Genomic DNA, 23,669 nt, shown 5'->3' with positions numbered 1-23,669 from the left:
CAGGTTTGCGAATCTCCCTCACATCCTCAGCCATGAAGACCGATACAAAGATTTCATTTAGTTTCTCCGCAATGGCCTTATCGTCCTTGAGTGCTCCTTTAGCATCTTAATTGTCTAGTGGCTCCACTAGTTGTTTAGCAGGATTCCTGCTTCTGATGTACTTACAAAATGTTTGCTATTACTTTTTGAGTCTTTGGCTAGTTGTTCTTCAAATTCTTTTCTGGCCTTCCTAATTATATTTTTACACTTCATTTGGCAGTTTATGCTCCTTTCTATTTTCCTCAGTAGGATTTAGCTTCCACTTTTTAAAGGATGTCTTTTTGCCTCTCAGTGCTTTTTTTACTTTGTTGTTTAGCCACAGTGGCACTTTTTTGATTCTCACACTACGTTTTTTAATTTGGGGTATATATTTAAGTTGAGCCTCTGTTACGGTGTCTTTAAAAAGTTTCCATGCAGCTTGCAGGGATTTCACTTTTTGCACTGTACCTTTTAATTTCTGTTTCACTAACCTTCTCATTTTTCTGTAATTCCCCTTTCTGAAATTGAATGTTTCTGTGTTGGGCTGCTGTGGTGTTTTCCTCACCACAAGGATGTTAAATTTAATTATATTATGGTCACTATTACCAAGGGGTCCAGCTATATTCACTTCTTGGACCAGATCCTGTGCTCCGCTTCAGACTAAATCAGGAATTGCCTTTCCTCTTGTGGGTTCCAGGACTAGCTGCTCCAAGAAGCAGTCATTTAAGGTGTCAAGAAACTTTCTTTCTGCATCCCATCCTAAGGGCAATATGGGGATAGTTGAAATCCCCCATTATTACTGAGTTTTTTATTTTAACAGCCTCTCTAATCTCCCTGAGCATTTCACAGTCACTATCACCAACTTGGTCACGCGGTCGCTAATATATCCCTACTGCTATATTCTTATTATTAGAGCATGGAATTACTATCTTGGTCACGCAGTCGCTACTATATCCCCACTGCTATATTCTTATTATTAGAGCATGGAATTACTATCTATAGAGAGTCTATGGTTCAGTTTGGAGGAGTTAGTGACAGGAATCATGACCCACATTTTGAGAGAGAGAGAGAGAGAGAGAGAGAGAGAATGCGTGTGTGTGTGTGAGAGAGAACTACCAAAATGAGTATTGTGAATATGGTCACATAATTATTAACAACTCCTCCCCTGCAACATTACAATCTCAAACCAAAATACATAAATATTTAAGTTTCATTATTTAGGGTGAGCTGTCACTTCTTCCTCTGCCCCAGGAGCAGACGAGGGAGGGAAACATGACGCCAGAATCGCAATTCTCTCCCTGGCTACCTGCTTGCTCCATGGGGGAGGTCATCTACCATTGGTCCTCAACAGGCGTTGATTACTTCCTCCAGTGTGCCAGTTCAGCTCTGCTGGATAATACAGTGAGGGAGTAGGGACAATCTCTGCTTACTCCCTGCCACTGCTCTCTTACTCAATTTGTTTGTTTTTTAAAAGCATGTGGGTTTTATTTCCCCTCTCCCCAAACTGGAATTCCTCTTGAATATATTAAATATTAATATTTACCTGGTTTATTGAGAGGTTTGTGTTCACAGTTTCACTCACCCTTCCATTCTGAATCCCTATTTTTGTAAAAGCAAATAATTCCAACTGGAAAACAAAGAGCATCACCGTTGCAATGATTCCACTGGCCTGACCAGAGGGACCAATCCTCATCTCTTTGACTCGGAATTTACATTCCCATAATAGAGATCAGAATCCGGTTGTGATGCTCTGTATCTCGGGGAAAACACCCTACAGCCCCCATGTTCATCTTTATAAAATGATTGTGTGATATCCAACGCAAAGTTTGTCATGTTGGGTGTCTTTGGAAGGATCATAATGCACTGAGCATGGTTGTTACAGTCATGTTATAATAAGGGTACAGGTTATAATTTCATGTATACAGTTATGAGGCTGAAGATGTATCCTCATGGCCTAAAGCAAGCCCATGCAAAAACTCTCCAGGAGCAGAGGGGCAGTTCACCTCATCAGGGCATGGATGTGACAAACCCAGCCCAGCCTCACAGGAACAATGGACACTGGCTTAGGCAGCAACAAAAGAATCTGTTAGAACCTCGAGGGAGTGACCCCCTTCCTTTGGTCAGTTTTGGACTATGATGAGGTAATGCTCACCTGACTCTGAAGAGGGGTGGGGGAGCAAAGCCAAGAGGAAAGAAGGAGAGGCATTTTGCCAAGCTCTCTCTCTCTCCCATCCACATCTACAGACACCACCACCACCAAGCAACTGACCCACTGATCAAAGGAGAGAGCCTGGCTGAAGAGCCAGCCTGCGGTGAGAAGCATCTAAGTTTTTAAGGACATTGAAAGTGTTAAAATCAGCTTAGAATGTGTTTTGCTCTTATTTCATTTGAACAAATCTGACTTGTTATGTTTTGACTTATAATCACTTAAATCCACCTTTATAGTTAATAAATCTGTTTGTTTATTCTGCCTGAAGCAGTACATTTGGTTTGAAGTGTGTCACAGACTACCCTTGGGATAACAAGCCTGGTAAATATCAATTTCTTCGTTAAATTGACAAACTTATATGAGCATGCAGTGTCCAGCAGGCATAACTGGACACTGCAAGACAGAGGTTCCTAGGGTTGTGTCTGGGACTGGAGATATTGACTAGTGTCATTTGCTTGCAAGTAGCTGGGAGCAGCTTACATGCCAGAGGCTGTGTGTGGACAGCCCAGGAGTGGGGGTTCTCACAGAAGAGCAGGGTAAGGCTGGCTCCCAGAGTCAAGGATTGGAGTGGCCTAGCAGATCACTGGTTCAGACAACACCAGAAGGAAACGTCACACCAGTCCACTGAGATTTGTAGTAGTTGCCATAATCAAGTGTTAAGTATTGTATTATGAGTTAAGTCAATTTTCAGATTGCAGTTGTGTAGAAGGGTTCTTGGAGAGCTGGTAAACTTCACATACCTCTTCAGTTGCAGCCTTTTTAGCTAGTTGTGTAGAAATCAAGGGTCTTAATCTGGAAAAAAGAAAAAAAGGTGTTGGTGATTATTAGGAAAGTTATATTGTAAATGTAAAAACACAAGGTCAGCTTGACACAGGCTGCATTCACTTGTTCTCTAGCCAAGAGAATAAGTTTGCTAATGTTATCACACTATGTATTTATTTTATCCTTTCACTTTAAAAATAAAAAAGAAAGTCTATGATCAAGCCCTACACACAGTTTAATAGCATTAACATTTACATTCAGTAAAACTATCACCTAGCAGCTCCATACAATAAAGGATTGTCTAGACATGAAAGTTGATTTGGAATAAGGTAGGGTGTGTTTTTAAAGAGGTTTAGCTATTCCTGATTAACTCCATGTGTGAATGCTCTTATCCCAAAATAATAGTGTCTTATTTTGAATAAATTTAATCCATTTCCAAAGTGGATTAACCTTATTTGGAATACAATTAATCAGGAATAATTAATTTAGGAACAGCTAATCAGAATAACTCCCCATGTAGACAAGCCCTTAGAAAAAAGGCAAGCTAATAAGCACAATAGCAAAACTCCATCCCATATCCACCCAAAGCCCTTCTTAGCTCTCCCCGAAGGCCCTATAAAATAGATTACCTTTGCCACATGCTCTGAAAGCGGCCAAAAAATTCCTACCCATTGCTGGCCCCTCCCTCTTTTCTGTTATAGTGAGAGGGACAGATTCAGTGAGCCAGATTTCGTTCCTAATTACACCAGTGTAAATCTGGAATCACTTCCTTTTATTTCAGTGAGGTGATTCCACATTTACATTGATGTACCGAGATTACATCAGTATGGTTTTAACATCTTGTATCTAATCTTAAACTAGACAACATCAAAAACCACAATGATCCTACATGAGCTGAAAGTAAGAAATGCTGGAAGCTGAACTTGTGCATATTTCTGAAAGTATTGCATAGCGGGGGAAAGGACCGCAGAAACACATTTGGAGATCAGAGATGAGTATTATTTTGCCACTCAAGTGCTAAGTTAGTCATTTGAAATCCTGTTTCCTTATTGCTATGAACACTGTTCTCAATTGTTTTAACCTAGTTCTGCCTGCTTTGTGTCCCCTCATACAGACATACCCAGCTATAGAGAGAATGACTTGCCTGGTACCTAAATTCTGCTCATACAGGTTCCCTGGCATACCTGTGAATGGAGTCTACGTTTCATTAATAGAGATGTACATCTCCAGAGCTAAGCATTAATTTAGAGTAAGATGCTTCTTTCCCTCTACTCATCCATTGATTCTGGCATTCTTTAGCGTACAAAGAAGTTGTTCTTCAATTTAAAAAGGACACTAAATCTGACTATTATACAGTAGGAAGTGAAACCCCAGAGAAGGAGTGGAGAATTTTAGTCTTCATTATCTGACAGAGATGAAAATATTAAAATTCAAGAGACAGGCGTTCAGATGAGAGTCTTCTTTGCAGCACTTCAGAACATTTTCAGGATACTTGAACAACTGGGGCAGTCCAAAGTGAACCTGTTTTCAGCGCATCTAACCAAGCTGATGTCCAGACAACATTTCAAAGGCAGAGTCTATGCGCTTGCACCTACAGAGTGATTTGGAATACAACGGTATTCTTTTACAACTACTGTCTGGTGCACTTCATGATTATCAACATCATAGAAGAAGATGGTACCGTTAACCCAGAGAATGTATTTACTCCCTAGAAGTCCTAAAGGATCCTTCGATATACAGAGAAAACATTTGAAGGCACATATACAAATCTTATTCTGTGTCCAGCTTCCTCTTAATGCTGCCCCATGTGAGTTATACAACCTTCCTAATATCTGAATATGTGTATCATACTGTTAATCATTGATTTCTAATCTAGAGTACCAATTTAGATGCACACAGACATGAGAATGCAGTAACAATATCAATAGGTTAGATAAATGAAGATTGCTGGTAAAATATCTGTTACCCTGTATTCACATATTAGAAAAGCAGTAGATAAGACATTAAAGCTCTCTATTTGAAAACAGTGTGATTATTGCAATTAACACTCTATCCAAAAATGAGACTTGTTGCCGCATGTTAATGATCAACACCATGCCCCCCAAAGAATACCCGGAAGCCTTGCCCCTCCCCAGTTAGAATCAAGCTATAAAATAAGCCCAGAAGGCACTAGCAATGTGTCGGCCTTTGTTTTAGAGGCAATAGTGCATGCGCTCACACTGAACAATACAATCACTGCTACACTAAGTATTACAGTAAATATTCCAGTGTCATTTTAATTACAAATGTTCCCATAATGAAGGGAAAAGGGGATTCTTACTGGTGGAACCCCTAATTCTAAACTGCAACCCTAAACATAAGGAGTCATTCTATTGCACTTCACAATAATGAGAAACTGAATACTCCACAGGCAGTATTTCTGTACTATGTTAGTGTTCATAAAACATGTTTATTTCTCAGTAGTAAGAGTACTGCAGTTCTCAGAGCAAGCCAAAAATAATACAGAAAAAACATATATATGATGCACTGGAAAGACACTGGGCCTGATTCTCCTCTTCCTTCCACTGATCTTACAGTAGTGGGACTCCACTGAGTTCAGCAGAGTTAATCCCAATTTAAGCAGGAGGATCATTAATTAATATGTACTATCACCAAACACCAGCAGTGAGAACTAAAACCATCACACACAGAGATACATTGTGTCAACTTATTTTCCTAAGAGAATAACATCTTCGATTAAAAAAAGTAATTTATGTCTCTTGGCTGGTGATGTCATTACCTCCACAGAGACCCCTAGCTATTACTGTACTGTACAGAGCACTGAAGAAAGATTTTACATTTTTTTTTAAATGCCCTGATGCCCTGACCTCCTTAAAACAGAGCAGCTGCTGCCACACCAACCATATGGAACAATAAATTACTGGCTGCCATGGCTACAGATGCTGGCTCCTTCTGCAGTTTCATTTAACCAAGGAAGGCTAGAATATTGTAGTGTGCCATCGCTGAAGAACACAGTTGTTTCTGAGGCGTGAGTGGGATGGGGCATTAATGCTCAAATGAGCAGTTTCACAAAAAGAGGACAGCCAAAGTCCTTTATGCCACTTTCAACATGCATGTACCCCCCATCAGCACGACTACCTCCCCATCTATCCCAGCTCATTAGACTTGCTGAAAACTCGGCTTCTGCTGAGCAGAAGAAATACTCGGAATTAGGAGCTGCTTTGTCTCATATGCTTGGTATCATTTCCTGGGTTAAGACACACTGTGATAAACAGCATGTTTCTGTTTAAAATATAATACTTTGACAAAAATGAAATGGTTCTCATGATCTTTCTAAATGCTTCTGTACTCATTCACCATTTACTGTATCTTCTGGTTTTTATGCATTTGCATTACGAACTATGAAACTGACAGAATTAAATACATTAAAAATAAAAAAAAATAAACCACAAAAGAAGCAATGTTGTGAATAGTAAAGCAAACCTACAAAAGGAAAAAGATGTACGAACCCCAAGTGCAACATACAGATTTCAAGCCAATTTTGAAAATTATTCATATGTTCCAGTCAACCAACATATATAACACGTGAAGTTGATACTCTTGACATTTTCTTGCCAGAAAGTAATGGCACAGTATTTGTCGTTAGTGTCTGCTCACTATAGAATCTGCTTAGCTCCTGCTCCAGCTTCAGTTAAGACATTCAAGGCAGCATCTAGGTTTGTCCTCCAGCTTAACAATTTAAAAGAAGATTCAGTATAATAGAATCTGGCAGGGCTGAAGATCACATAAATTGAACTTTCAAAATAAACAAATGCTTTGAAAAACAAGCTGGCTGTGACAAACTTTTTATTTTGCTTATTACTTAATAAACAAAGATTATATAATACATCACATAAAACAGAGAGGAGTTATGGGGTAATAAAGATGTATAATTTATATTAAGCAATTCACTCACCCAGGGGATTATTATACCATAACAATCGTCACTCAAAGCTCTCTTACTGCTGAATTTTAATTTAATCCATCGCATATGAATCCTCTTACTGCTGCTTACCACCCATACTAATGTTATAGACAGAAGGACAGACAGACAACAAATACATAGAATATCAGGGTTAGAAGGGATCTCAGGAGGTCATTTAGACAACCCCCAGCTCAAAGCACCTCAACTCCCCAAAAACCGGACACCTGGCAACCCTAATGGCACCCAGACACAGAAGGTAAAACCCGGATGGGTGACAAACCTAGTGGAAGACTTTACTGGATTTGTCAATATGGATGCTGATGAACTCACCTGTTGAGAGCTGACAACAGAGGAAAGTATTTGCAATTTTAAAAAACTCTAGACTTGCTCAAAAGAGAAACCACTGTCCAAACGATGCCATTGCTTTCATCACACCAGCTTGAGCCTTTTCTGCCTGCCCAAATGAAATGGTGGCAGAAAGGCAGATTTGCATCTTATAGAAAATCTTCTTGAAACAGAGGGAGCTATGAAGCTGGGTTACAACTTTATTCTAAAAAGTATGTGAAAAACCACACTATGGCTCCGAATCAGTAAGACACACAAACCTGTGCCTCATTTTAATTATGCAAGTAGTCCCACTTTAAGGGCTTAACCATCTTGCTGAACTGGGGCCCAAAATGGTTGTGAAAAGGCAGAAAATTTATGGAAATTATATAAGGCAATCTAAATACCAATCATTTTTATATCCTGTGCTTACAGCTACAGATAGACAAATCTTTCTAAATTAACAAGTCACACAAACACTTCTATAATCTGATTAGAACTAAATTACATTGTGAAGATGTGTATTTCCAATGGCAAAATTTTTAACAGTAGTGTTTTTGCCTTTAATTCTGGTACAAATGTATTATACCAGATGTAGCCAATGAGGTCCACAAGTATTTGCTTTTGGAAAGGTGTTTTTGATCAATCTCAACCTCATAAAAACATAATGAGGCCAAAGGAAAACATCTAGTAACGTGCAGTCTCTGAGAATAATCCACAGAGATTGTTATACCCAAAGGTGATGCAAGATTTATTGTTAGATCTTTCCTGTTTAAAGTATGTGACATTAAAGGACAAAAATCATACTAGACATAACATTAAATTATCTCTTCCTCCTTCACTATCTCAGATAATACAGCACTCTTTAAACAAGGTGCATCTTGCAGGTATATGCAGTGGAATACAATAATTTAAGATTCAGGTAACTGTACTTTCATACAAGTAATTCATCAAAGCACAACGGCATACAGTAGAAACCTCCCCTTCCCCCATGTCTGGTATATTATACTTTAAAGAGCAATTTCATTGCCAACCATCTGGAAATCAACGTCTTCCAAATTTTATTTCGTGATTACCAACATTCATCTTCGTAACTCATTTCCAATTATAAGCAATAAATCATTTCTTCTTGCCTCTAATTTATAACAGCCAATTAGGGGAAATCTCTTACTTAAATAGCAAGTATATCTTTAAATTATCACATATTTTGAGGTACACGCTGAACATGCCTAATCAAACAGCCTAATGGTGGTATGGTGGTACATTCAAAGGCAAACACCACCCTTTGCACTCTCATGACTTGCGTATTTTAGGACTTTGTGCAATTTAAGAGATTAGTGCTACATGATTATTTTAACTTAGATGAGATTGGTATTTTGCCGTCCATGGAAGAGCACATATCTGAGGTAAGTTTCGAGTCATGACCTCGCTAGCAGACATTGCATTAAAAGGAAGAAGTGGGCCACTAGAAGAAGTCGCAGTGCAGTCTGTTAACAAGCTAATTCATTTTTTAAAATACAGCTATGTGAGTTAAAGTTGAGTCAAAACAGCTTTAACTTTCACATGGGAAGGTTGTGACAGAATGCATCCCGGTATTCACATTCTACACACTATGCTAATAATCTATGTACCAAGTATGCCTTGTGAGTAGGGCTCCGTGACTTCTGCAGGGGCCAGTGTGGCTGAACCCAGGGCTGCCCAAGCAGCTGGCTCTGGGGCCAGCTGCTCAGGTGGTCCCCAGGACAGCCACACCAGCTGTTGCTGGAGTGGCCCCAGGGAATAGCACACCAGTCGCTGCTCTGGCAGCGGTCCCTGGCTGGCCGGAGCAGCTGCAGTCTACTGCCCCTGGTAGTTGGGGCCATTGGCTCCAGGCGCCCCACCCACCGAGCAGCAGCAGCAGCCGCCGCCCCCAGTGTCAACCAACAGCGCACCCCTCTCAGATGCCCCTCAGCAGCGGCCCACTTACACACCCCCAAGATTTAATCACAAGCATTTTTAGTAGAAGTGATCACAGGCCGTGAATTTTTGTTTATTGCCCGTGACCTGTCCCTGACTTTTACTAAAAATACCAGTGACTAAATCGTAGCCTTACTTGTGAGCTATCATTTGAAAACTCATAATTGGCTGGTAATTATTGTCCTGATAAAATGTGTGTGGCAATACTATGTGCAAAGTTATAAGATTCCACTGTATGGTATTATTAACAAATATTCCAAACTGAGGTTGGCAAACAAGTCTGTCTCAAATAAAGGAATGTGTGCTCTGCTTAATTTGCATGTAAGCAGTGAACAGAGTCATAAAGCAGGAAGGGAAACAAAGGAAGCTGAAGCAGGTGAGGAAAATGCAGCAGGAAACATCCTTCCCCATAGACTTCTTCTCTCCTGGTACCCAGCTGGAATGTTTTTCAAGAAGGGGACTGAAACTATAAAAAAAGAAGGGCAAACCCTGCAAGGCACCTCCCTCTAATTGCATTCAAGGCACCTGAAGTGACAAAGGAAGCATTCATTGGACTCTGGGAGAAGGGGTCTTCTGTTCTGAATTTAACATTATTTGTTAAGTTAGGCACCAGTTGCCTAACTTTTATCTATATTTTTCTTTAATCATGTCTGACTTCTATGCTTCATTACTTGTACTCACTTAAAATCTCTCTCTTTGTAATTAATAAATTTGTTTTATCTACCCCAGTGTGCTTGAACTGAAATGTCTGAAAACTCCATTAATGGTGACAAGTTATGTGCATATTATTTCCATTAAAGAAAGAATACACTTTACATACACTTGTACTGTCCAGGAGAGGGCTGGGCAGCACAGGATACACATTTCTGGGGGATGAGCTGGGACTGGGTGTGTTGAGGTCACCCTGCAGCATAATCAAGGCTGGTGAGAGCCAAGGTATGGCTGGCTGGCTGCAGCCCACACGCAGACATAGCTGGGAGAGACGTATACACTGGGGGTTGTTTGTGAGCAGTCCAGGCTGGAGGCTACAGCAGCAAAGCATTGCAAAGGGCACCCTACAGAGAGCACTAACAGTGAGACATAGCGCACAGTCTAGCTTCACACATTACTAACTCGCCCTGCTGTTTTGGGGCCTGTCAGGAATTGTGTGGTGCTTTGTGTATGTGTATGAATATAACACTGTCAATGCACCAATTAATTTTGTGGTGCCTGCTGTACATTTATGATTACTGAACTGTGTTTGTCACTGATCCCAGGAGTTGTGTCACTGGACAGTAACAAGTCAGTGGGTGCTTTCAGTACAGCAAGGCATTCTGCAGCATATATTGAGAATGACAATAAAGATGAATTCGTTTCCAAAAAATAGAATGTTATTGAGTAACAAAACCACTACAAAAAATTCTGTATGATGTAAAAGCAAATATATAAAAAACTTAAATTAATGAAATAGAACTTAGCAAGGGGAAATATTCCTGTCCATTTTGACTACATGTACAGCAACTGTGGTTCTCCCAGGCCACTGTATGTGGAGCTGTGGTTGTCCTTACTGTCCCCTGATGTGGAGTGGTAGGTTTAGGGATGCGGCCCCATATGCCACATGGAATGTAGAGGGGTGGTGTAAGGAGATGCTGCAATGGAGTTCTCCATGGAGTGCAAAGGTAGGCAAGCCTGGGATTGTTCAACCTGTAGGTTCACAACAATCTGCACCATCTGTGTTTGTTGACAGAGAAGCCCCATTATGTCCTGGTGCATCTCCCTCTTCTTTTCCTGCTCGGCCCATATGCTACTAGCCTGTTTACTGCAATGGGGCCTGATGAGATTATCATCAACTGGCACGGGAAAGTGTCCTCCTGTGGAGGAAGAAATAAGGCTGCAATTCCTAGAAAGCTCTAAGAGAGGATTGCAGAGCACCTCCAGGAAAGTTTCACCGAGATCTCTAAGCAGGATTCAAGGGACATACCTGTGTACATAAGCAAACTGCTCTGCAAAGCGCCCCCTGCCTAACTCTACAGGGGAATGTAAAAACAGATGACAACTCTACCTCTCTTTGTTGTACTACTACCTCTGCTAGAATGAATAAATTAATACAAAAGTCAATAGCTGTGTCCTGCTAAGTCGGGGGTGCCAGCAGTACACCATTGTAATGGCAAATACAATTACACATTTACCCAAGGTTCTTCTCCCTGCATCAGGCTCACCCATGCTCAACTTGACTGGACTTCAGTGGAGTCTCAAACAGGTTCTGGTTTGCGACATAGCTGGACCACTCTATCATATGTCCCCATCCTCCTCCTCTCCTTACCCTCGCTGTTCACAAATGGGGTCTGTGTCTTGGGTTTCTAGGAGATATCAACGGTGGCTGTAAGGTGGTGATGGGGTCTCTGCCAAGTAGGGCATGAAACTCTTCGTAAAAGTGGCAGGTCTGTGGTTCAGCACCGCATAGACTGTTGACGTCCCTGACCTTCTGGTATGCCTGCTGCAGCTCCTTTGCTTTCATTTGGCACTGCTACTGATCCATGTCATATGCTTTCTCCTGCATCCACCGTGCAATCTGCTTGTAGATGGCCACATTCCTATGGCTGGTCCATAGCTGTGCCTACATAACCTCTTCTCCCTACTCTCCCAGGAGATCCAGTATCTCCTGTCTACTCCAGGTTGGCTGGGCAGCTGCACACACCAATTGAGATTTGCTAGTGTGCTTGCCAAGCTGGACAATCAGGAAAAAGCATTTAAAAAATGTGCTGGGTTTTAAAAGGTGGTGGTGGTGGGAGGGGGACTGTTGGGTCTCCATGACACCTGGGCCGTGGAGTTCACAACTGTGACCAGAGAGGTCAGTGCTGGGTATTGTGAAAGCTGCTGGAGGACTGTTAGGGTCAGCATAGGCAATGCACTGTCTACATTCATGCTGCACCAACTTCAGTACATCAACCATGGCTCAACGCCATTCAGAGAGGTAGTGTTACTGCATCACCATAATGGGGTGCTTACAGCAGTGAAAGACAAATTTACCTGTAGACACATGCACAGGTAGATTAACACAAGGTGGCTTACGTCAACCTAACTTCGTAGTGTAAGCTAAACCACTATAAACCTGGCTTAAACCAAAATAAGCATGTCCAACACAGCCCGTGGCATTGGTTCAAATAAAATCATTTTAAAATCACATCTTAAGTTAAACAAGTACAAATAGGTGTTGAACCTTTAAGAAAGGCTTCCTTTGTATAAAATATTAGTCACTGAAGTTAAATAAGCATGAACATCAAACAAACAAAAGAGTGACTAAAAATCTTTTTCCCTCCTAACTGCTTAACCTTCTTTTAGCTCTTGTAATGTGACTGAACATCATGCAATGTCATCACAGACATCTTCCAGCCTACAAAGGATCTGAATTGTGAACGTAAAAACAAGTCTATTAAAAAAAAACCATAAATCATGCCATCTTTATCATGAAAAAAGCAAAAACATCAAGAGCCCATTTTTCCCCTCTGCAGGTCACCTTTAACAGAATTATTAACAAAGACTGCTAACAATTCTGGTGTAATAATACAATCTTATGCCCTGACCCTCAAAAAAGCCCATGTATATCAATGACTTTAACTACATGAGGAGTCCCACTGAAGTTAATGCAACTACTCAAATGCTTAAAAGTTAAACATATGCACAAGCATTTGCAGGACTGGGGACTTCCATATACCTGGAATTGTAAAGTTAGAGATGCATTCATTTCACTTGAGAATACATACAGTGCAAGCTATCTTCCTACTGATTATTAGGATATGGAGCAAGGAAAGTGGAGGAAAAAAGGTTTAGTTGACTGACTAGGCATGAAAGTATAGTGAAATTTGTGAAGTATACTATAAATAGGTGTCTCTATGCTGCTTCATTTATATAGAAAAGTTTTTTTCCCCATGAAAATCATTTTTGTTAGCAGATTACTCAGCAGTGTCAAGAAATTTTTCATCATATTTATGATACACAACAGATATTAATGCAACTATAATATGAATGTGTAAAACATGAAACAAATGCTAATAATCTCAAGTAAATCCCTCCTCCTCCTTTTGTACCTCAAATAATTTTTCACCACAGCTATTTTAGTTACTTGAAACTGGTACTGTACAAAACAGTGCAGACTCTAAATTCCCCAGTGTGGTTTAAATCCTTCTACATTCTGAGCTATGCTTGAAGATCAATAAAATGATACTTTTCGGTTAATCCTACTGCATTTTTTCATTTTGAACTTTTCCCCCAGGAACTCTAAACTAAAAATTCACAGTGAAAATAGAAAAACTGATATTCCTAAAGGACCTCAGCTACTTAAAGAAAGAGGCAGAGTGTTTAATAGGGAGGCTACATATGTGCAGAGTCTTTTTAATCTTTTGTGCTGTATTCATCCATCTCCAAACCAAAAAGATTGTACTGCACACAAACAGAAGATAAAGCCTGGCCTGAAACTGCTACTTCAAAGTCCACTAGTAATAATTTTGCCAATTTGTTTTTCCGTTACAACAAATGTCAATTAAACCAAAAGCATCAAGTAAATGCATACATTATAGCATGCAAAATGAAGCTGTTGGAATTGTGTCATATTAGGAAAATAAGGAAAACCTTTATCTGTTATCATCAAATCAAGTTTTAAGTCAGTATAAGTTGCTATTTTTGTTTATTTCTTGTTGTCATTTTGCTCATTTTGCTCTGAAGATTTGAAAAACAAGTTTTGAAGAGTCAGCCAACAACAAATGCTAAATTAAAAGGATGGAATCACCTTTTTTTAAAAACACACACACACACACACACACACACACACACACACACACACACACACACACACACACACACACACACACACACACACACACACACACACACACACACACACAGAATCCTGTCCTGAATCCTAAGTTTAGATCTGCTGCATTCTGTATATGGGTAAGGAATGCAACAAATGTTTTAGAAGAGTTTATACCAATGAGGCAGCAGTCAGTTTTGGACTAACTTGTAATAAAAGTTTCCCTTTCTAGTTGTTTTAATTGCCACACACTATATTTTCCTTTACCGGCATTGCAGATTCATTCCAGTTGCCTTAATTTTTGCATCTGTAGAGTACCGTGGGAACATTAATACTTGGCAACGCTACACTTAGCTTTTAGGATGACTATACAAATCTGTATTTTCCTTTCCTTAGTTGTTTATTGCAGTATAAAAGTAAATGAAGAAATGGAGGAAGTATTTGTTTAAAAAAATAGTGTGAACTCTTTGGGCATTCTGTGCATATTTTCATGGAAGCTTAGGTCTCTCCGAATAAACCATTTTAAAGCCACTGAATCAAATCATATACATGGCAGACTTAAATTTAGGAATTAGTTCAGTAGCAGTTTATGACCCTTTGCTCTGAAGTAAACTAAAGCACATTAGATCAAGAATTTATTAACCTAGAAGTATGAAGTTTGCCCCAGTATTAATGGAAAAGAAAAGTGGCAAAGTCACAAATAAACTTTCACTGTTACTTCTAAGTTTCACAATTTTTGAACATCTTATTTGAAAACATTAATAGGAGGCTACAGGTATCCGTTCACAATTAAACAAGCAAGGATCATAAATCCAAGGTCTCCCAGTGAACAAAATTTAAAACAACTTGAAGATACTAGATATCTCACAAAGCAAACTATACCCACCAACAGAAAGCCTTTAAAAAGTAAAGATTGATCTATCAAATATATCCCTACTCTGATTTATCCAATTCATATCAAAGATATTCCATGTGAATTCTAACACCCATGCTGCACAGCAAGTGGTAGGCCAAATTCCGACTCCCCACTCACTTCCCAGGATATAAATGCAAAATTAACATTGCAAAAGCAGCATGAAAGTGGGATGGTATTTTTGCCAACTGCAGCCCTATACAGAGAACCCCTGTGTGGATCACTCCTGCCAGAGGCAAGAGTAATATGTGACAACAAAGGATGGCTGGGTCAGAAAGAATGCAGAGTAAATCACACCGACCACGTCCCATGACCTTGCCTCTATATTCCTTCTCCATGGCTTTAGCCAGGGTTAACATGCATACTACAAACTGAGTTCACCAACAATTACATCCCAATGTTCCCCTCCTACCTACCTTTGGTACTTCTGTGGTTCCCATTACCATAGTATTTGAGCACCTGACAATTGTTAGTGTATTTATTCTCACAACACCCTTGGGAGGTAGGGAGGTGTTTTTTATCCCCATTTTCAGATGGGGAACTGAGGCAGACAGACTAAATGACTTGCCAAAGGTCACAGAGGAAGCCCCAGGCTAGCACCCTAACCACTGAACTATCCATCCTCTTCTTCTCCTGCCTCTGTGCTGCCCTGAATAAAAGAAATTACCTAATATAGCCTTATAGTAATGATATTTCAATCAGCCTCCCTTCATTGGCAAAATTTTCATTAGTAACAAAGTGAAAATAAAGTTGATCACCTCTAAATTTACCTACTACCCACCTTGGCCAATGAACAAGCTATGTACATGGTTGATTTTACATCATCAGCACCTTTGCGGACCCAATTTTCTTCTCTCTTCTTACGCAAATTTTAGTACTGAAATTTATAAACCATGATTCACAAGCTATTTTCTCAGGATGACAGCATCATAAATTGTACGGGAGTCTTTAGAAATAAGAACTGAGAAGCTAGGTGTACGGTATCTGTGAGACAAACACTAAGTTTTCTCTAGCTACTAATATAAATAGCAAAAAAAGCCTTACGTTTATTAGAAACAGATTAAACAAGTTCCAATTCTTTGCGAATGCTAGAACTACTCTAGAGACCTAGCCAACTCTAGCATAGCAGGAGTTTTAGTTGTCTATCACTGCACATTTAAACACCTGAGGACTTTGCAATAAACACTGAATTTAATTCACCATCAAAAGACAAAATCCATGTTCTAGCTGCCAAAACCTTTAGCAGCCTAAACAGAAAATGTCACAAGTGATTTTCAGTAACAGTATAAAAATAAAGAACAACATTTTAACGTCTTAAGGCGATGGATAGATAGATAGATAAATGGATTTACAGTATGATTTTTTTCCTAAACAAGAATCATACTTCAATTGGATTGACAAAGCAGAACAAATTAAGAAAAAAAATCTAATATGCAATTTTATTTTTAAGCTCTTCAGTTCAGTTCTGTTAGGCTCATCAGCCTGAGGGACAAAGTCAACAGAGACATTTCTTAAAAGCAGTGCAGTTTTATTTGCATTAGGGTTCTGGGAGTCTTCACTGGTGCCAGATAAAATAAAACAAACATTTTGAAGGAAAAGGGCCACACAATTAAAAGGGCTGTTTTGGAGGCTTTTCCATCCCATCTTTGACAAAGTCACAAATTATGCCTTAGGTGCACTTCACACATACCTGCAAAATCATGTTTAGAATATCACTGCACAGGGATCCAAATCCAAAGACACCTGCAACTTGAGCAGCTTTGATGGTGCTGGTAGCAGTCTGAAATTTTTGCTGGTTTGGGTGATGTGACTTTGTGGGAGGAGGGAGTTTGTGTACTTTGAGGTTCTTTCCTCATTGTGATTTTAACAGGCACTTTCATGCTCCTGAAAAAAAGAGAGCCTAAAACGACCCAGGGGCAGTAAACTCTCCAGGTTGCAGGGGCTCATTTGCCAGATATGAATTACTAGTAAGCAGTTTATTGCTGCTGAGCTGATGCAGTTTGTCTATTATGCTTAGGGATATTCTTGTATATATTAAGGGATCAAAAAATGAGCTGCTTTATAAAGCACCTATCTGAACGAATATGAACATTTTAAAAAATGGCATTTTCACATTTAGACTCTGTGATGAAGTGAAGTTTTGCTGAGCAAGAAGCTGCATATCTTTCAAAATTATCATACAAACAAGTTGTTCCCATATAACCTTTTCACATGAGTAAGCGAACTGCATCAAAGACCAGCAAAACAGGTTTTACTTTCCTCTAGTGCTTGCTAAAGTAAGAAATGAAAGAAGAACTTTAAGGTAACTATTTCTATTTAAAATGGAAAAATGTCCATGAGAACAGTAATTAAGAGTTGCAAAATAATTAGTCCTAGATTTGTTTCTGTAAGACAAACAATTTCAAATGGGTCAACAGAAGGAATGTCGGAAAAGGTCAAGACAATTCTCTTTCACACTAGGGACAGCTGTTGCAATTCACAGTAGTTTTTCTTTGTTGTTAAGAGAGAAGAGAGATTACTGCAGTCTTAATTCCTGAAGCAGTGTATAAGAGCCTAATGCTCATGGAAAAAACCAGCATCTTGTCTACAAACTTCTAAACCATGCTTTCAATTCTTTTCAAATTACTAATATACAACTCCTCCCCTCACAAATCCTTTTACACTAGATCTGTATTTGGCCCAAGATGATCTCTATCAGCAGCAGTAAAATATAAAGGCCCATCCAGTCACTCTTCATTTTCTCCAGAGACCTCTATTTACTCACTAAGAGTGAAGTTCACTCATGGTGCACAGGGCCAGTACAAAGCCCCTCACCTCCACTTAAACTTTGCACAGGGCTATGCAGGGACAAGCAGCTGCACAGGGTGCATTACAGAAATGTTCCCTGTGTTGGCCCCACATAAGCTTCATGGAAGATCACACTGGGGACAGACTATAGAAGGGGCTATGGACTGGTACGTACATGAATCCAATGGTACCAATACCCCATAAAACTGATGCCAGTGGGCTTCAAACACTAACCCAGGCCTTAGATCCCGACTCCAGGCTAGGGAGGTGGATTTCACCTTCAGAACTGCTCTACCAAAATACAGCTTAAATACATAGGCTTTATTCTGGTATAGTCACCTCCAAACCTGCTGTACAACCCAGGCAAAACCTACCTTCTCCCACTGTCAATTACATACTCAGCTAATAACCAATCCTGGACGGGATAAACTCTGCAGCCAAAGTCCAGAATAAGGTAGTTATTCAGTTTGAGAGGAAGGAACATTAAGACATTACATATGCAGATTCTGCATGTGGGTATATACAAAAATCTACCAAAAATGCATGTCACACTACCGAAAGGCAAATCGTTACAAAAATGGGAGCCTCTTGATTCTGAAATAACACTGTGAAGCTGTGCTACCACTGGTACCTCCGCTAGCACTGATAACACCCAGTCAGAAGGAAGCCGATAGAGTGTGGCTGCCCTCTTAACCCTACAACCAGCACAACTCCTCCCTACCCCAAAGGCCCCATGCCCCAGCACAGGCTGGAGGGACAAGGAGCTGCTGTTCTTCCTTCACGCTAGTTTCTGCTTGGGTCCTTCGGCTTCTGCTTTCTCCTCATTCTCAATAGTGAAGGGCATCATACTAGCCAGAGAAATTAGAGGAGACCATCACTCATATCATCCAGCAGTGCACACAGTCAGGTTTCTTGTTCTTTGTCATAAATAATGGGGCTTCAACCTCCCTTTGGAGACTATACTACAGTCTAATTATAGGCTGCAGTGTCAAGACACGCTTTTCTGCTATTCCAGTGAAATTTTCCTTTTCTAAGGTTCATCCTTTTACTCTTAGTTCTACCCTCCCATACTACCTATATCATTGTTCTCCATCTTTGCTGTTTGTTTGTTTCAAGTATTTGTAGATGTTTGTGTCATCCCTTAGTCACTCCTGAATCAAACTATACATACTCTGGCAAAGTCAGACCTGACAGCTATATGTGCTTATAAGTCACCATCTCCAAACATCATTATTTTTCTCCTCTGAGCTCCCTCTCATTTCTCTATATTTTTCTGGTGTGGACAATCACACAACTGAACACAACATTCCAGACTCAAGTTCTACAGGGAAGATCTATTCTCCTCCCTAATCCATGATGTGATGTTTCTTGCACATATGGCTTAAAATTAGCCTTTATTATAGACTCATATCTAATTTGCTGACCACTATCTCCCCTCATTCCCATATCTACCAGTATTATGGGTTTTACGGGTTTCATTTCCATTTATTATGTGCATTTCACATTTTGATTTTTTGGGGTGCATTAAATCAAATTTTTCCAAAATGAATCTCACTTTATTTCCTGCCCTTGTTTCTAAGCTCCCTTGGTGCCGTTGTTTTACATCTTATTCCCCAATGATGTTCAGAACCACACTCAATTTATCGTCTTCTGCTAATTTCATTAATACATTGTTTTACCCCTTTTTCCACATAATTTTTGAAGACTGGATCTCACAAATCACTACACTGTTTCAAACAGCTTTGTGTAACTTAACACCACTGCTTACTGTTTGTTTGGGCAAAGACTGTAGCATGGGGGTGGGAGGGGAGAGAAAGGACTTGAGTGAGAGAAAGTGCCTGAAAATTCTGTTTCCTCAAGTGCCCTCAGGAAAACATGAAAGAAGGTGAAAAAAATATATCTGTTAACAACATTAGATCCTGAAATCTTTTGCTTTTTCGTATGACCTGCTTTGTTAGGTATTTGAAGGTAACTTTTGACAGGAACAGATGGTGTTCAAGCAGACAACTGGCAAATGATCTAGAAGACAGCACTGAGATGTTGTGTGGAAGTCTGGTCAGGTATCCAAATATGGTATGAATAGGAATTTGGCATTTGTTTCAAAAAGGAAATGTAAGTAGGACAAAGAGAAACCTGTAGGCAGGACATTTTAGGACAAAGAGAAACTTGACTGTAGAATAATCACACTTCGTCCCAAGTGAGTCCATCTTCACAGTGGATGTATCAAATAGTCACTGGACCTTTCAACATTAGATAAAGTGAGTGAACGATACTTTGACATATACACACAAAAACAGAGCAGTGGATCTTTTAACATTTGGTAGTACACCTCAAAAAATGGAAAAGGGGTACTAAAATTGAGATGACAGTGCTCAAGAGTACAAACACATCCTAATCCTCTATGCAATACTTTCAGGTGGCCAATTAAATGTGATCTAGACTTTTTCCCTCCAGTATGACACTACTCAGAACAAAAAAAGGTGATGTACGAGACTTGCAAATCAGGGACTTTACATATTATCCACATGGGCTGGATATGTAAACAAAGCTTTTTTTTTTTTTTAGAGAGTTAAAACTAAAATAATGTTTCAGTGGAGTACAGCTAAAATCCAAAAATTGCATTTCATTTACAAAAGTTCTATACCTTTAAAAACGAACAGTTAAGGGATCCAGACAGTTACCAATGCTACAGACCAGGGGTCGGCAATCTATGGCACGCAAGCCAATTTTTAATGGCACGCTGGGGCCTGCTGGGACCCCAGTGTGCCATTAAAAATCCTGCAGATGCGGTAAGCTGCAGGGTCCGTGCTCCTGGGCTGGAGAGCCGGGCTGAGAGCAGCAAGCCGCTGGCCCCTCCCCCGCCTTCCCCTGGAGCCCTGCCACCGTGTACGGCGCTCTGGGGGTCGGGGCTGTGCGCTCCTGCGGGCCAGCGCTTGGCTCTGTGGGGAGGAAAAGACACTCCCCGCACATCTGGAGCCCTGCCGCCTCGTGCAGCCCCACCCCTCAGAGCGCTGCGCGTGCGGCGGCAGGGCTCCGGATCAGCGGGGAACCTCACGGTAAGGTGTCTGGGTCTGGGTCCGGGTCCGGGGGGGGAGCAGTTAGATAGGCATGGGAGTCCAGGGGGTCTGTCTGGGTGTGGATAAGGGTTGGGGCAGTCAGGAGACAGGTAGGGCATAGGGTCCTAAGGGGGCAGTCAGGGGACAAGGGACAGGGAGGCTTAGATGGGGGGGGCCCAAGAGGGGGGTAGTTGGGAGAAGGAGCGGGGGGGGAGAATTGTGGGGGGACAGTCACCCAGCCCTCTGCCCTGAGCCCTGACCCCCCCCACACACACACCCAGCCCTCTGCCTTGAGCCCTGCACAGACCCCCAGGCCCCTGCCCTGAGCCCTGTACCACCCAGCCCTCTGTTGACTCCACCCCCCCCGCATGACCCCAGCCCTGACTCTGGCACCCCCACACATACCCAGCCCCCTTACCCTGACACCTGAACCCCCCTCACATGTGCCTAGCCCTCTGTCCTGACTCTTGCACCCCCCATATCCCATGCATCCCGCACATCCCCATCTCCACTCCCACCCTGAGCACCAAACGGGAGCTCCTGCACCCCCACTCACATTTCCACCTGCACCCCTCACACCAAATGGGAGCTGCCCCGGTAAGTGCCCCCACACCCAAACCTCCTGCCCCAACCCTGAGCCCCCTCCCTCATTCTAGCTCCTGGCCAGACCTTTCACCCCCAGCGCTGTGCTCGGTCCACTCCCACCCTCAGCTCAGTGCAGAGAGAGGAAGAGAATAGGCCAGAACCAAGGAGAAGGTAGGTACCCACTGTATGTGGGCAGGGCCGGGACCCCAGACCGGCAGCGGGCTGAGCGGGTCCGGTAGCCGGGATCCTGGCTGGCAGGAGCCGGCGGATGGAACCCTGGAGCGGCAGTGGGCTGAGCCGCTCAGCCCACTGCCGGTCTGGGGTCCCGGCTGCTAGTCCCGCAAAGCCCATTGCCGGTCTGGGGTTCTGGCTGCCAGACCCTTCCCAGCTGGGGTCCCGGCTGCAGGCCTCACTCAGCCTACTGCCAGTGGGCTGAGCGGGCCGGCAGCATAAGATCAACATTTTAATTTAATTTTAAATGAAGCTTCTTAAACATTTTGAAAACCTTGTTTATTTTTACAATACAACACTAGTTTGTTATATAATATATAGACTTGTAGAGAGAGACCTTCTAAAAAACATTAAAATGTATTACCGGCATGTGAAACCTTAAATTAAAGTGAATAAATGAAGACTCGGCACACCACTTCTGAAAGGTTGCCGATCCCTGCTATAGACTGACACTTTACCATCACCCATACATACTTAACATTGCTTCCTAATATCATTTGCAAAAATGTACTCTGAATTGAAAATAAATTACTAGGAGATTATTCTTCAAGGGAACTATTTTTGGTGATTGCCTAGTAATTCGATACCTTGACCTTTATGTATATTTTCGCTAACTTTTTTAGGAGGCAATGTTACATTTGAGTGGGCAGTCTAAGTCTGGTGTGATAGTGATGTTAAACGTATTTATGAGGAAATCATTATCATTCTATTAATACTGTACTGTGCTTTGAGGAACTAAATTGGTATGTCAGTGGAGACTGTTTCATATATGCACCCAAATGCTTCAAAGCTTTACAGATATGAATCTATCACACTGAGAATTTAAATGTAATTTTATGCTGTTGGTTTTTTTTAAATAACAGACCAATACCATTATGTTTAATTAAGATCTAACATACCACTAATATAATTTACACCTCCAAGTACAAGGAAATTCATATCTAATGCTGATCACTCTGTCCTTAATTCACCTGTCTGCAGCACATAGATAAGATCAATCATTACAAGGACCACTGCAAAATCTAGACATGAGAAGGGAAGTAAGAAGCGTATATCAAACCTTTGTTTTGAATTGCCTTGTTTGGGGGAGGGCTGGGGGAACAAGGGGTGTTGCTTTAAATGGTCTCAGCAGCGTTAGACTCTTGGGTGCTGTATTCTGCAGCAGAAAGGCCATATTAAGCTGTTTACTAAAGATAGCCCTGATATGCTGTTATTCATCAGGCAATGCTGGGAACAGAGCAGCTGCTCTGGTTCAGATGATGATGTAATTCTCAGTGCTGTCAGCAGAAACTCTTTTATGCCCTGAGCTTCCACTGTTCTTTGAAAGCCAGCTTCATACTTCTTTCATGTCATCTACCATTTAATGGACATTCAGACCTCCCTAGACTGAGACATGGCTAATAATCTGTATTTATTTCATGTCACTTACACTTTCCTCCTTGATAACTTACTTGCACATGATTTTCAGGTTATACTCAAATGCTAACCAACTTCTTCAGCTAAAGTCGTAGATTCTGTTGCATAGCTACCACTTTATAAGGCTTTTCCATTTTACAAGCAACAAGTTTCTACTCTTTCTAGCCAAAACGTAAATGCTATCAAAGAGACAAAAACCTAAATACGACTCTTATATAACTATTCACTGTACATCTACTGCAAACAATTAAAAACATCAAAAAATATTAAAAACAAATTACAGACTGACTCAGCAGTAATCTTCATAAATTCACATTACAATAACCAGTCAAAAAGGAACTGAAGGTGACAAATTTCTGGCTCATCTGGACATTGGCAAAAAGCCCCTAAGAAACCTTGTAATTTTTCTAACAAGATCCTAGCCCATCTCACAAGTCAAGTTTCTCTCTGCCAGATGGTCGATAGGAGTGCTAATGGAAAGACTGAAGCTGAAATAAATCTGCCACTTTTAATCAATCACAGGCAACCGTGTCATCGATGAACTGCTCATGTTATGACAAGCTGCTTTTGGTTAGTAATAAGCAAAAAGCTGATAAAATGTCATGCCTCCGTATTTATTATCATTATCATATAAATTTAATGAAGGCATTTCTGAGGAT

General features: G+C 40.9%; 1 protein-coding gene across 2 annotated transcripts in view; it reads right to left on the bottom strand.

Moving 5' to 3' along the window:
• The window catches only part of BRF1 (BRF1 RNA polymerase III transcription initiation factor subunit), a 257,449-nt gene that overhangs the window by 19,596 nt on the left and 214,184 nt on the right, over nt 1–23,669 (bottom strand). For both annotated transcript variants that reach the window (XM_030558590.1, XM_030558591.1), the window contains one exon: nt 2,968–3,019. In XM_030558590.1, the coding sequence (XP_030414450.1) occupies nt 2,968–3,019 (52 nt within the window). The remainder of the gene's footprint in view (nt 1–2,967; nt 3,020–23,669) is intronic.

Source organism: Gopherus evgoodei, chromosome 4 (genome assembly GCF_007399415.2).
Source record: "Gopherus evgoodei ecotype Sinaloan lineage chromosome 4, rGopEvg1_v1.p, whole genome shotgun sequence".
NCBI classification, from domain to species: Eukaryota; Metazoa; Chordata; order Testudines; family Testudinidae; genus Gopherus; species Gopherus evgoodei.
Note: the sequence above shows the minus strand (reverse complement) of the source record. Positions and strands in the feature narration are given on the sequence as shown.